The sequence below is a fragment of the Bactrocera dorsalis genome, chromosome 1, assembly GCF_023373825.1.
Source record: "Bactrocera dorsalis isolate Fly_Bdor chromosome 1, ASM2337382v1, whole genome shotgun sequence".
Taxonomy (NCBI): Eukaryota; Metazoa; Arthropoda; class Insecta; order Diptera; family Tephritidae; genus Bactrocera; species Bactrocera dorsalis.
The window spans coordinates 74,314,354-74,330,271 of NC_064303.1; the positions used below are offsets into that span (position 1 = coordinate 74,314,354).

The window sequence follows — 15,918 nt, forward strand, 5'->3', positions numbered from 1 at the left end:
TAAAAGAATGGTTTGTGGCGACTCCTAAGTGAATGGCGATCAGAGAACTTTCCTTACTTGTGTGAACTTCTACACATGACTTCATCTTCCTTTCCCATTATCACATACTGTTTAAATGTCACATACCAAAAAACTAATCATATAGAGTAAACTCAGGCGGATCTTCGTAAAGCCTGATATTTGTTATATGGGGGTAAGTCAAGTTTTCGCTCAAATTTAAGTAATTTAGGCACAAAGACACACTGATATGAGTAAACCACGCTAGCTCATTTTCATTGAGATAACTCACATATTGACCGACATACAGACATACCATTGTCAGAGAAGTACTATCGCTTAAATTCAATTATATATCTACGGCATTGACCTATATTTTCTAACAAAAGTCAACTATAGGTGCCGGGGTCTAAATATTCGGTAACTAGGGTCGTGAACAGTTTTTGTTGCTTACAATAAGAGCATCATTCATTTAGTCCCGTTATATTAATTGCTTCTTGATTTGCGTACTGGAAATTGAACATGGGAATTAGGCGTGGTTATTGCTCGATTTCATTCATTTTCACTACATAACATAAAGCTATGAACAAAATGCCAAGTACCACATTATGTCGAAATCGGTCAGTCGGTTTTCGAGATATGGGATTTCACCAAAAAGTCGGAGGTGTCACGGTCATCAATTTATACGTCTCTGACGCATTTAGCTATTGATTTATCGCACATTTAGTAGTTTTGAACAGTAACGTTATACTCGTATGGGGAGTTAACGGGATTTTCACCTTAGATAGGAGTTTTTTTAGTATTTGCGCTGAGCGAATTTGTTTGTTGTATCTTAAGTGGTTTAGGAAATATACACATAAAACTTATTAGAGGGCGGGACCACGCCCACTTTCCAAATATTTTTTCCTATAGGTGCCACTTTTTACTGCGAGTCCCTGTGCCAAATATGAGTTTTATATCTTAATTAGGTGTCTAGTTATGGCACTTTATAGGTTTTCGGTTAATTGGCGATTTGTAGGCGAGGCAGTTGTCCGAATACGCCCTTTTACGAACTTTTTTTGTACAAAGAAACCTGCATATAAGATATCTCAAGTTTTACAAAGTTATAGCTTGCACGGACGGAGAGACGGACGGACAGACAGACAGTCAGTCAACCGGATTTCAAGTTTTCTCGGCATCCTGATCATTTATATACATATGTACATATCTAAATTTATCTCGATAGGTTTCAGGTGATACGTACGTGAACAAAACTATAACATTCTGTAGCAACTGGTTGAAAGAGTATAAAAAATTACAAATATTACTAGTGTGGTCAAATTGAAAGGTGAAGTTTGTCCGTTTCATTTCCTTCAAAGTAATCTCCTCCTGCTGCAATACACTTATGCAAACGAATTTTCCAGTTATCATAGCACTTGGAAAAGCCCTCAGAGCCTTCTTCGATTCAGCTTTTATATCCTCAATTGAGTCAAAACTACTCGGAGTAGTCATGTGAATTTCCTGAATAGCCAGAAGTTACACGAAGGTAAATCAGGCGAATGCGGTGGTTGCGGCACAATATAAGTTGAAAATGTAACGAAATGATCACGAATAACCAATGCAGTATGATATGGTGCATTATCGCACTTCTTTGTTCAATAAATTCAGACATTGTAAAAATCGAAGAATTCACTTTTAGAACCTCACAAAACGTCGCTTATCTCAAATAGTAATGAATATTTTGACGTGAAATTTAGCATAGATGTTACTAACAGCACTACACACTTACAGGAAAAATTACCGATTCGAAAAACACGCGAAGTATAAATTAAAAAATTGTTCACAGTAGTATACTAAAATTAATTTTACTTTTAACTAATAGTTAGCGTATCCATTGATATGTATTTATTATTTTAATCTATTTCTATTATTTATTTTTTATTTGGAAATACAAGTTTGTTTGTTCATTCCGCAGAATTTCTTCCCATTCTTTAAGAATTGCTTCTTGCAGGTTGCTTTTGGATGTTATGTTATGCTGTGGATAGCACGTTCCACGTTCCGATTAAAATCCGAGGAGGTTGTCCAATCTCCAAAGCTTTGTATTGTGAACTATGTTTCGGGTCGTTGTTTTCGTTATTATTAGAAATTCCGAATTTCTCCACACTAACATTTAAATTATCTTTTAGTATTTTAACATGTTGCAGATGATCCATGTTGTCAGTAACAAACTGCTAGTACACATACAGTCTCATAGCAGTATATGTATTTCCACCGCTTTCTATTTTTCAATGCTAAACTGGTTTATTCGTGGAGTATGTCTCTGTTACGTATCCAGCATCCTGAGCGAGGCTTTGATTAGTTTCTGGAGCTGAAAAACGTAGATTTTTTTAATAGTCCTCATGATAACGTTTTTATCACGACGTTAAAGATTTTGCTGCCTTTCTAATCACTGCTCCAACTTCGACGAGTTTCTCTGCAAAATCGGGATGATAGTTGAAACGCTTCTATTGGTAAATTTTGTAGTCTCCTGCGATATTTTTCCGTCCTTCCGAAAATTAAATATTATTTTATTGTAGTTTCTATTGATTTATTTTCGCATATTTTACACAATTCAACGTATTTTTTACCAACAAAGATAAAATAATCAGATTCTAAAAAAGCTTTATCAAACTGAACACAAATTGCTACTGACCGCTTTGAACGACAGCAATTATGACGAGACTTTTGCAGATCCGACTAGAAACTAAATTTCCGAATAATTTAGTGTGGTTTGGACAAAATGGCTACGGCTGCTATATTTTCTTCACTGCGTGCTGGGAGGGGTCTATTCGGACGAATATTATCCAACATGAATGCTGGGTCTCAAGTGTTGCGAATAGTAGTCTCTTCTTCTTCTTTACTGTCGTAGGCTTCGCTTACGCGATTATAGCCGAGTTCACAGCAACGCGCCAGTCGTTTCTTTTTTCGCTACGTGACGCCAATTGCATATTCCAAGCGAAGCCAGGTCCTTCTCCACCTGGTCCTTCCAACGGAGTGGAGGTTTTCCTTTTCCTCTGCTTTCGCCGGCGGCTACTGCGTCGAATACTTTCAGAGCTGGAGTGTTTTCGTCCATTGGGACAACACGACCTAGCCAGCATAGGCGCTCTCTTTTAATTCGCTGAACTATGTCAATGTCGTCGTATATCATCATACAGCTCATCGTTCCATCGAATGCGATATTCGCCGTAGCCAACGCGCAAAGGACCAGTAATCTTTCGCAGAACACTTCTCTCGAAAACTCGCAATGCCGACTCGACAGTTGTTGTTATCGTCTAGGCCTCTACAATATATAGCAGGAGGGGAATTATTAGTGACTTATAAAGTTTGGTTTTTGCTCGTCGAGAGAGGACTTTGCTTCTCTATTGCCTACTCAGTCCGAAGTAGCACCTGCGTTGGATTTCCAGGCTGACATTGTTGGTGGTGTTAATGCTGGTTCCAAGGTAGACGAAATTATCTACAACTTCAAAGTTATGACTGTCAACAGTGACGTGAGAGCTAAGTCGCGAGTGCGACGACTGTTTGTTTGATGACAGGAGATATTTCGTCTTGCCCTCGTTCACTGCCAAACCCATTTGCGATGCTTCCTTGTTCAGTCTGGAGAAAGCAGAACTGGCGCGGGTGTTGAGACCGATGATATCAATATCATCGACATACGCCAGCAGCTGTACAGTCTTATAAAAGATTGTACCTGCTCGATTCAGTTTTGCAGCTCTAATAATTTTCTCCAGCAGCAGATTGAAAACGTCGCACGATAGGGAGTCGCCTTGTCTGAAACCTCGTTTGGTATCGAACGGCTCGGAGAGGTCCTTCCCGATCCTGACGGAGCTTTTCGTGTTGCTCAACGTCAGTTTACACAGCTGTATTAGTTTTGCGGGGATACCAAATTCAGACATCGCGGTATAAAGGCAGCTCCTTTTCGTGCTGTCGAAAGCATCTTTGAAATCGACAAATAGGTGGTGAGAGTCGATTCTCCTTTCACGGGTCTTTTCCAAGATTTGGCGCATGGTGAATATCTGGTCGGTTGTTGATTTGCCAGGTCTAAAGCCATACTGACAAGATCCAATCAGTTTATTGACGGTGGGCTTTAATCTTTCACACAATACGCTCGATAGAACCTTGTACGCGATGTTGAGGAGGCTTATCCCACGGTAGTTGCCGCAGATTGTGGGGTCTCCTTTTTTATGGATTGGGCATAGCACACTTAAATTCCAATCGTTGGGCATGCTTTCATCCGACCATATTTTGAAAAAAGCTGATGCATGCTCCTTATCAGTTCTTCGCCGCCGTATTTGAATAGCTCGGCCGGCAATCCGTCGGCCCCTGCCGCTTTGTTGTTCTTCATTTCGGCGTCTTTTTTCTTCTGTCTGCAAATGCGTCTCGCTTCCTCTTCAACTCTCGGTATCTATTCCATCCCGCACGTGTTGTGGTCGATCGTAATGTTGCGAGGTAGGCAGCTTGTTTTCTCTCCGCGGCACTCCTCGTCGCACCAGCTGTTCTTTTGCACTTTCCGAAAACCAATGGTTTCGGTTGCAGCTGTATGTAAAGAGTTTGAAATGCCGTCCCACAGTTCCCATATACCGAGTTGTTGACGAGTGCTTTCAGAGAGCAGGAGTGCAAGCCGAGTGGAAAATCTTTCGGCTGTCTGTTGTGATTGCAGCTTCTCGACGTCGAACCTTCCTTGTGTTTGTTAGCGTGGGTTTTTTGCTGCACACAAGCGGGTGCGAATCTTGGCTGCAACAAAATGGTGGTCCGAGTCGATGTTAGGAACTCGGAGCGTACGCACGTCTAGAACACTGGAGACGTGTCTTCCGTCTATCACAGCATGATCGATCTTGTTGGTGGCTTTTCGATCCGGAGACAGCCATGTAGCTTGATGTATCTTTTTATGCTGGAATCTGGTACTGCATATATCCATATTTCGGGCCCCGGCGGAGTCGATCAGCCGCAACCCATTTGTGGATGTTTCTTCGTGGAGGCTGAATTTACCGACCGTAGTGCCGAAGCTACCTTCTTTGCCCACTCTGGCGTTAAAGTCGCCAAACACGATTTTGACATTGTGGCGGGGGCAGTACTCACAGGAGCGCCCCAAGCGCTCATAGAAGGCATCTTTGGTCACATCGTCCTTCTCTTCCGTCGGGGCGTGGGCGCAAATCAGCGATATGTTGAAGAACCTCGCTTTGATGCGGATTGTGGCTAGACGTTCATTCTCCGGAGTGAATGATAGTACTCGGCGACGGAGACTCTCCCACCACGAATACAACACCAAACTTGCGCTCCTTTATATGGCCACTGTAGGAAATGTCACAAGGACCTACTCGTCTCTGTCCTTGTCCCATCACCAAGCATTTCTTGGACGGCGGTGATGTCAGCCTTTATCTTTACGAGTATCTACCAACTGGGCAGCGGCACCCTCCCAATTAAGGGACCAGACATTCCAGGTGCATGCCCTCAAATCATAGTCCTTATTTCGTTTGCCATGTTCGTCATCATCAGCCTCATCCGAGGCTGTTTTTTCCTTTTCATTGAGGGTGTTTTTTTACGTGGCGGGTCCCAAACCCAGCGCACAACCCTATGCAGGGGATGTTTCGCCTTCTCACTTTAGCTCGCCTTCAAACGGATGTTCTTAGGCTACCCAGAGGATACTTAGTCAAATACCGGAAGTCGTGAGCTGCTTGAGTCATATGTAAAAGAATCGTTTCTGGCCACTCCCAAGTGAATGGCGATCAGAGAACTTTCCTCACTTGCGTGAACTTCTACACATGACTCCATCCTCCGTATATTCTAGGTCTTCCTTTTTAGGTGAGAGGTCTAATACTTTAAATTCGGAGTTGTCATCCAAGGAAGTTTTGTAAAACATCTTATATGGTCCATTTTTTAGAAATCTGGTCCATTGTATTTTTAACCAAGGAAAGCATCTTCATTGATGTTTTTCTTTCTATTATTCGTTGACTCTGTTAGTTGTCTTGTAGAAATAAAATCTTTTTGATCCATTTGTAGATTTCTCATCTTACGTGATTTTATTAAATTATAATAATGCTCAGGGATGTATAAATAACTCGATATTTTAATTTTAGTTTCTATCAAACCAAAATCGCGATCATTTGGCAAAAAAGAATGACCGGATACTATAAATTTATGTGTTCGGCACTTTTAAGATGTGAATCATGAATTTTCATAAGATGCAACTTCTCATCTTCATTACTGGATGCTTCAATTTTTAGTTTTATCGAATCACACTTTTGGCACGTGTCTTTACGAGGAGTATGAAAATTTATGTTGAACTTAGTATTAAATATTTTTCTATAAGTCCACTCTTTTACACATGATTTATTATTTTCATCACATTTTTCCACATATAGCCCATACATTTTTCGAATATCTAAATCAGCACTTAGATACTTTCGACCTGAATTGTGATATGATCGCGTGTAATGGCTTTCACATGCTGGAAAACTCAGAATATGATCTCGTACTACTTTAATTTTTTCTTCATCTGTTTTTCTAGATGAACTAGCCATTTTGCCACGACCATCCATTCCAGGTGTTTCAGAATTTAAGGCACGGCTTAATCTTCCGTTAGATATTTGAAAGTATTCAAAAAAAAGTTTTGCAAACAGAAACTTCCGAACTCATACATACATATAGATGAAACTTAAGACTCCATTTTATCATACATATATCCTTTGTGATTTCTGAGGCGTTTTTGTTTTATTGATTATTTTCTAATCAAACCATACAGAAACATATTCTGTTTTTCGAAGTTTGCTAAATTCCAAAAATAATCAAAATTAGCTTTTCTATCTTCATATCCGATTCCATTTAAACACTTCTTGGAACAAAGACAATCTATATTTTCGAAAAGTTTAGCACTCACGGGCTTAGAGTTTTTTGTTTCATATTCCTCTCCACGATTTCTCTTCATTTTTCTTATATTTTGTGCATAATTCTGTTGATTGCGTGTCCTCTTTCTTGATTTCATTTTGCTTTCTTCCATTTATAAGGGTTCCGAATTCACTTTTAAACTATGAGCTGATTCATCAGAAGGCGATATCATTCTTATTCGTTTCCATTTCTTGGGAGCATTACTTATATTTATTCACCGTAAGATGTCTACAATTAACCTTAAATCCACTTTAAACCACTATCTGAAGACATCACAAAATTACTTTGTGAACACATTGACTTATACTCGTACCACTATCAAAACGAACAATATCTGTATTTCAGTTAACAACTAAAAAATAAACATATTTGAAAGAGTTAATTTGCATGGCATGCTGCTAATCTCTTCAGATTATGTTATTTTATTAAGATTTGAGAAGTAATAGCTGATAATGTAGATTTTTAAAATTTTTGACTTATACTACTTTCAAAATCAAGGGCTCATATATTTGTTTTTTTTTTTTTTTTTGTTGTACCCGACCGTTTATGCATTTTCAATTAATGTCGGATAATTTTTGCAAATTTTTAAATTCGATTATTTAATATTTAATATTCCCCTATGGTATGTAAGTTAATGCTGCCCACCAATAATATCAACACGCACCTTTGCTGCTGGCAAAAGTTGAACTCCCTTTATTCAACAAATTTACTTAGCTTTTATAATCAAATTTTGCTTACTTACTAAAAACTTACATATGTACGAGTTCTTACTAGCTAGAACTTATTTCTATACATCAAATAATCATAACGTAAGCTAAAACCAGTGCGAACCTCAGTTTGGTTGTGAAACCGCTCACATTGCGGCGGCACGGTTTCCGCTTCGGTTTCCGCTTGTTATAGTGCCGACGAAATGTGTTTTTGTTATTGCAATTTTCGGAAATTTATTTTATTTGATTTAATTTTACTTGAGCAATGCAAAATATTGCTGAATTAGATTTTACTTACAAAATTGTCTGTATATTTTGTATATGTGCTAACTCCCCCTTTCTTAAGCATCAGCATCTCGCTGATAAAATTTCATTTGCTACTGAAATCTGTGGATAATCTACTATTGGTGGAATAAAAAACGAATTCCTATTTTTTGGTTTTAGTATGATATACAAAGCTAATGATAGTGTTATTGCAACAAGAATTGCTACGAAGCTTGAGCTAACTGAAAGAATGTTTTTTGCTGTTATGCGTTCTAGCTTATTTACATTATTTAAATGAAGTTGATGTAAATAGTTTAGATCTAATTTAATTTAATTTTCTGTTAGGTATGAAGGTATGGGAGTTGCTTGTAACTTGGGTTTTTGTGGATGTCGGTCGTATTTATTACATCCACAAATTTCACATCACTTAGTATATTTTTTAATAAGTTTAGTCATCTGCGGGAAGTAATATCTTTCCAATATCTGGTCTTTATTTTCCTTACCGTTTCGATGAGCTCTTTTGTGTTCCTGTTCTATTATTTTAAATTTAACTTCCTCATCAGGGATATCAGTAACCACTTTCTGTGTTATCCTGATACGAAATTGTGAGAAATATTCTTGGTATACCTGCTGTAATAATGAAATATATTTTTCGTGGATTTTAATACCATTGATTATATTTGGGTTGAGAACGCTTTTTAAGATTTCAATTAGTTTTTCCTTATTGTAAGCTTCACATGTAATGCGGTGCCTGTGGTACCTTGGATGAGGTTCTTCGTAAATTATCTCCTCCTTTCCTTCCAAGAATACAATTTGATTTTTGAAAACATTTAATGGCGCTTCACAGTGAGGAATGAGTTTTGAGCTATCCTCTTCTGCGCAATGTTGTGAATTTTCATCTGTGGATGTGAGCGTATTTATTTCTATTGGTAACCGTGATAACGCATCAGCGACTACGTTAGTTTTTCCCGGTTTATAAATGAGTTTATAATTATACTCTTCTATCCTTGCTTTCCACCTTTTGAGCTTGGCGTTGTTGTTACTGTTACTTAATGCAAACGTCAGCGGCTGGTGGTCGGTAAGGATTTTTATTTCCTTAGCTCCATATAAGTAGGTCCTTAACTTGTCGAGGGACCATACTATGGCGAGCATTTCTTTTTCAGTTGTGGAGTAATTCTCCTCGGTTTTATTGAGTGATCTAGATATGTAAGTTATGGGTCTATCTTTACCGATTTCCCCTTGTGAAAGGACTGCCCCAATTGTTGTATTGGAAGCATCTGTCGTCAAAATAAATGGTTTATTGAAGTCTGGGAATACCAGGATTTCGGAAGACATAAGCAGATATTTTATATCATGAAATGATTTTAAGCATTCCTCTGTTAGCGAAATTTGTATTCTTTTAGATTGACTTGCTTTCACTTGCGTATTTTCGCCTCTAGTTAAATTTGTAAGTGGCTTGACAATTTTCGCAAAGTCTTTTATAAATCTTCTGTAATATGACGCTAAACCTAGGAAACCTTTTAATTAATTAAGGTTAGCAGGTGCAGGAATCTTTTTTACACAAGAGCGCGAATACATCTTTAATATTGTTTAGATGTTCTTCTTTAGTTTTCCCTGTTATTATAATATCATCAATATAGACGTAGCAGGACTTCCCTATAAGAGGTTTGAGAACGTCATTGATCATTCTCTGAAAAATGGAAGGGGCATTTTTTAAGCCGAACGGCAACTTAGTAAATTCGTATTTACCATTGGCTGTTGAAAAGGCTGTCTTTTCTATGTCCTTTTCCATCATCCTGATTTGGTGGAATCCGGATGTAAGGTCGAGTGTGGTAAAATAACTGCACTCGCCTAAGCTAACAAGAGTGTTGTTTATATCAGGTATTGGGTAGGAGTCAGGTATCGTTACTGCATTTAGTCGTTTAAAATCGACGACAACTCTGTACTTCTTTTCCCCTGTCGGTCCTGATTTTTTTGGTATAATCCACAATGGTGAGTTATATGGGCTCTTTGAAGGCCTTATTACACCATTGTCCAGAAGTTCTGCTATCTGTCTTTCTACCTCACTCCGGAGGTTGGTTGGGTAAGGGTATGATTTTGTATAGATCGGCTCTTCACTTGTTGTTCTTATTTCTGCTAACACGGTTGTATTGATTGTCCCACTGTCAGAGACTGGTCCGGAAAGTTCCGAGTACTTATTTATTATCTCCCTAACCTCCTGTTCATGGGTCGTTTCTTGAATATTATTTATTTGTTTTGATACTTTTTGTTTTAGTGGCAGTACCACATCCCCGAGGGTTAGCGTGTCATTTTTTCTGTTTATAATCGCTCCCAATTCTTTGAGGGTATCATCACCTATGATGCCATCAAAGGACTTTAAATTAGGTAATATAAAGAAATCAATCTTATTTGTTATATCTATACTTTTAAAAAATGATCCACACAGTTTATGGGTTATTTTTACTGGACCCGCGGCTGATTAGACTTCAAAAGGACATCTAAGTGTTCTGGAATTCCTTGAAAGTTTTTCACACACAAAATTTTTATTAGCTCCTGTATCTATAAGGAACTTTAAGGTACCTCCATTTTTTAAGGTGAGTTCTAGATGGGGTAAACTAGAGAGGCGTCTGTCATAAAATTTATTTCTTCGCACTCTCCACCTTTAGTAAATTCTTGGTCCTCTGTTTGAATATTAAATAATTTTGGGTGTTTCCTAGGAATATTTGAAGAACTGTTGGATGGCCTTACTAAAGGTATATTTACCGCCCGGTTCATATAATTTATTTTTTGTGAATGTATTGAAGGGTCTACCTCCATCGGGACCGCAGGCTTGGGTTGGGTTGGCCTAGGTGGAGGTAGCACTTGAGTTTGAATATTTTTATTATAGATTTGATTTTTTTCGAACGAGTTTAATTCCCTTGGTACAAATACCTGTTTTTGGTTCATTTGGTTTCTTTGCGTTTGGCTTAAGCTACCTATATTCCTTGGGTAGATTGAATAGTTTCTTAAGTTAATGTTTTGTATTTCAAGACAGGAAGCGTATGCTTCGGGTAAGTTCTTGGGTCGTTGGATGACTAGCATCCTGGATAGTTCACCGTTTAGGCCTCTGATGAATACGTCAAGGGCTCGGTTCCTATAAGTTTCTAGTAGCACGCTACTTGTTTCTCTGGAATAGTCCTGTCCCTTTATTTTATTGATTATCAAAGATAATTGGTGATTAATTCGAGCATAGAACTGCTCTACGCTAAAGTGCTTTTGAGATAAGGATCCTAGTTCGTGTTCTAGGGTCCTTAGGTCGCGTTTGTCTGCGTAGTGCAGTGACAAACAACTCTCGATTGTCCCCCAGTCGTCATCAAATATATTATATGATATTAAGGCCGTATCCGCAGGACCTTTCACTTTTTGCCTAATGTGCCGTAAGATGGCTCTATAGAGTGGCTTCGTCCTTACCACCTCATAGTCCTGTAAAATAGATTCTACATTGTGGATCCAGGAGATAAATTGGATCGGGTCTCCTTCGAATGTCGGTAGGTTCTTTACACTATCAGGCAATCTGCTAATTTCGGCTAGGTCTGCCTCTGTTAAGTGAATAAGGTTATTTGGGTTAGCGCTTTCGCTGTGTGGGTTGATTCTAGCTTCTAATTGATTTATTCTATTGCTTAATATCTTAGCTTGCTCGATTTGCGCGTTTATAGCGCCTGTCAAGTGTGTGATGGCTTCTTGTACTTGCTCCATACTGAGGCTCACCACTTTTTACAATTTTTTCTATTACTAATTGTTATAATCTTGCTCTTATTACAATTTATTTTAAATTGCTCAATACATAAATTTGATTACAAAAAGGTGAATAACTTAATTTTAATTCTTACAACAGTATCGGGAGTATCAGCTTCTGCATCCTGATTTCGGGCGGTCCACTTGTTCCTTTTTGAGGTGTTTTACTCCGCTACTTGGGAGTGGATGACGTCACAGTTCAGGCTTTGATTGTTGTCTTGGTGGTTTTGCACTTTTGTCTACACAGTTGAATATGCTGCGAGAATAATTTTCTCAGTTGCACAGTTATTATTGTCGTATTAGAGTCACTTTGAGCACTTGGTGTTATGTCAGCTTTTCTACGTTGATTCCTTTTTGTTTAGGGGCAACAATAGTTTTTATTAATGCACAGTTTTGAGTCTCTTTGAGCACGTTTTTAGATAACAGCAGTTTTGTTAAGCTGCTTAGTTACTTATACGCGGATAACAGAAGTTTTATTAATGTGCGATTAAGGTTACTTTAAACATTTTGTTTAGATAACAGCAGTTTCCTAACGCTGTTTTTTTCCTGCTCGCGGGCAACAACAATTTTATCAATGCGCAATTTAGAGTTTTCTAACGCTGCTTTTTTCAACTGATATAGCCCTTTCAGACCGTGATGCATCATTTGTGCGGTCAAGTTTCAATGTCAAGATCTCTACTATTTATGCACGTATGTTAAAAAGACCAAAATGCATCGATTGTGCTGATTATTGTGTACCTTTTCTTTTTGCACTGTTTCGCTATTCGGTTTACCGTTATCCACGTGGTGATGAAATTCTTAAGTCGTACTTCGATTTTTTTCAAAGAGAGCTGCGGCAGTAAGTTGTATTTAATATTATTAAAATATTATTAGTGAAAAAATAGTGAAAAGTGCATATTATAACTAAAAAAATACTAAGTTCTAATATTTAAAACGAATTGGAGTGATTCAATACAAAGTAAGTATGTTTTAGCCGTACTTTTCAACAAGTGCATCAATTGTGCGTATCAGGTCTTAAGTAACTAAACACAAGTGCTTTTACTTGCATTTCATTTCAAAGAAATGCTTACAGATGATGATATTTTGGCAGTGCTAGAGGCCTCAGACGCCCCCGATTTTAGCAGCGATGATGAAGAACGAGACAAAAATTATGAGCCATCGGACAGCACCGACAGTGAAGGCGAGGAAGAAGCAGATATTGAAGGAAACGTAGGTGAAGTGCTTCCTGAGTTAGGTCACGAAGAAAATATTGAACCGGTTAGTATGATGGTGTGATTTTTAGATGCACCTTCTGATAGACGCTGTTACAGAGTTCAAGTCGTCGTCCGATTTGGAGAAGGAAACCTTTTTGCCAACCAATTATCGATATGCCTGTTGCAGAGGAAGTTGTAAGTTGAAAAATTGTAGTAAGTTTTCTTCAAATACTTTGAATTTCACTTTGGATACGATTTGATTTTGCAGGACTATGCAGTAGATACGCCGACACCTCTAGAATAATGCTAAATATTTTGATAACGTATTTTTCGAAAATGCGGTTAATTGCACTAATAGATACGAATTTGCGAATGCAGGTGGCATGTTAAAAACAACCACTAAGGAAATCAAAAACTTTTTTGGAATACACATTGCAATGGGTTGCATTCACTTTCCTAGAATTCGAATGTATTGGCAGAACAAATTTAAAATTCCACTGGTAGCGGAAACAATGACTCGCGACAGATTTTTTAAGTTAAGAGAAACATTCCACGTCGTTTTTCCAAGCGACGTTCCTGAAACCCAAAGAAGACTCAATATTTTTTGGAGAGTGCAACCAATTATTGATGCAGTGCGGAATGCCTGTTTGAAAATTTCAAGAAAAAGGGGGGGAGCATATTCCATAGACGAACAAATGATACCCTTTACTGGTCGTTGTCCAGTTCGTCAAAGCTTGCCTAACAAACCAAGAGGCGTTGGATTGAAAAACGAAGTATTGACTACATCAGATGGACTTGTTCTCGATTTCGAGATTTATCAGGGCAAGACAACACCTCTACCAGAGGAAAATATTGGAATCGGTCCCGCATTTGTTTTGCGTCTGACACAAACCTTACCAGAAGGGTCAAAAGTATTTTTTGACAGATACTTTACTACTTTGCCGCTGTTAGAAAAGCTTCTGGAAAATGGAATTTACGGAACTGGAACAATTATGCGAAACCGCATAAAATGTGTCAGTTTGACTAACGACAAAAAAATGAAAAGAGGAGACATGGAGGAATTTGTGATCCAAATGACAAAGTTGTCGTTGTACAATGGAAGCACTCAAAGTCAGTTTTGCTGGCCTCAACCGCATTTGGCTGCAGTCCAGTGGATGACGTTCGTCGTTGGTGCAAAAAAGAAAAAAAATTCATCCAAGTTGCTCGTCCAAATATAGTCCAGCACTACAATAAGTCAATGGGTGGTGTGGACATTTGCGACCAACAAATGGAAGCGTACCGAACATTTTTTAAAACCCGAAAGTGGACACTAAAAGTAATTATTCATTTCATTGACTTAGCGTGTTGCAATGCTTGGATGGAGTATCGTAATTTTTGTCGGGAAATTAGAATGCCACCAAAGGCTATACACGATTTGCTAAGTTTTCGGCTTGCGCTAGCAGAAGCTTTGGTAGCAGATCAAACCAACACGAGCGTGGAGTGGTGCTCTGGATCAGAATCAGGCGACGTTGATTTAACTCCACCTTCAGAACGATACCGTCCAGCAGACCAACCATGCCCTGAAAAGCGGCTAGATGGTATCAATCACTGGCCAGAAGAATCTGACCTAAAATCAGCCCGTATGTGCCGTCGAAAAGAGTGTAAGTCACGTACGCGCACGCGTTGCACCAAGTGCGATGTATATTTATGCTTTAGTAAGAAAAAGAATTGTTTCACTATTTATCACACGAAAAAATAAATAAAAAGTTTAAATAGTTAGCATGTGTGGGTTTGTTTATTTCAAACGAAATCAGACCGAGATGCATCAAATGTGCGGGTCCTCGAAACCCTAGAAGGAAATTGAAACACAAAGATTTAGATGGCGAATATGTTTTTATATCACATAAAGACTGTATGTTCTAAAAATGGGGGAAAAAAATTCAGTAGTTTAGTGTCAGGTCTGAAAGGGATAGACAATTTAAATTTGAAGTCTCGGACGCCAGTTAATGCTGCCCACCAATAATATCAACACGCACCTTTGCTGCTGGCAAAAGTTGAACTCCCTTTATTCAACAAATTTACTTAGTTTTTATAATCAAATTTTGCTTACTTACTAAAAACTTACATATGTACGAGTTCTTACTAGCTAGAACTTATTTCTATACATCAAATAATCATAACGTAAGCTAAAACCAGTGCGAACCTCAGTTTGGTGGTGAAACGGCTCACATTGCGGCGGCACGGTTTCCGCGTCGGTTTCCGCTTGTTATAGTGCCGACGAAATGTGTTTTTGTTATTGCAATTTTTGGAAATTAATTTTATTTGATTTAATTTTACTTGAGCAATGCAAAATATTGCTGAATTAGATTTTACTTACAAAATTGTCTGTATATTTTGTATATGTGCTAACTTGTATGTACAGTGACTCACACGTCTAACCGGACGCGCGCATTGCCAATGATGGAACCCTCCAATCATATAGTGAACATCTTAAAAATGATACATCAAATTAAAGGAAAAATCTTCTATTTTATTTTAAGGAACTTAAAAATAGTAATAAATTTATTCACTGCGTAAAATTTAGAGAAATAGCTCGCAACATATAAAATTCGTTCCACACAACTAACCGGATTTTTTAAAAAGCTAATGATTACTTATATTTCGTAGCATATCCTTTTGCAGATAAAACTGCTTCTAGTCGCCTTGGTATAGAGGCGACAAGTTTTTGACAAAATTCTGGTGGTATTGTGTTCCAAGCCTCCAAAACAGACCTTTTGAGCCCAGCAACATTGGAATACTGTCTTTAGTACACTTTTCGACTGACTTCTTGTCATACGTGCTCAATAACGTTCAGATCTGGGGATTGGGCAGGTGTCCCCAGTACATGAGGGCAATTGTATATTAACCAAATACGAGCAATCTCCGATTTGTGCTTCGGATCGTTGTCTTGGTAAATTGTAAAATTGTCTTTAATTCCCAATGTGACACATGACTGCTTTAAAATTTCCTTTAAAATGTCGACATATTGGAAACCATACATAATACCTTGCACAAAAAGCAGGTTGCCCCTTCCTTTAGCCGATATGCATCCTAAAACCATTACT

At 38.2% G+C, this 15,918-nt stretch overlaps 3 protein-coding genes across 3 annotated transcripts in view; all 3 read left to right on the forward strand.

Moving 5' to 3' along the window:
• Nucleotides 1-15,918, forward strand: part of LOC125776860 (protein Wnt-10b) — a 595,050-nt gene that overhangs the window by 441,770 nt on the left and 137,362 nt on the right. The window lies entirely within an intron of this gene.
• LOC125777001 (uncharacterized) overlaps nt 1-15,918 on the forward strand; it is a 447,720-nt gene that overhangs the window by 383,396 nt on the left and 48,406 nt on the right. The gene's annotated exons all lie outside the window — the stretch shown is intronic.
• LOC125777039 (uncharacterized) lies at nt 12,564-14,594 on the forward strand. Its single transcript, XM_049450866.1, has 3 exons — nt 12,564-12,899; nt 12,953-13,030; nt 13,104-14,594. The coding sequence occupies exons 1-3, from the start codon at nt 12,705-12,707 to the stop codon at nt 13,137-13,139; spliced, it is 309 nt and encodes a 102-aa protein (XP_049306823.1). The 5' UTR covers nt 12,564-12,704; the 3' UTR covers nt 13,140-14,594.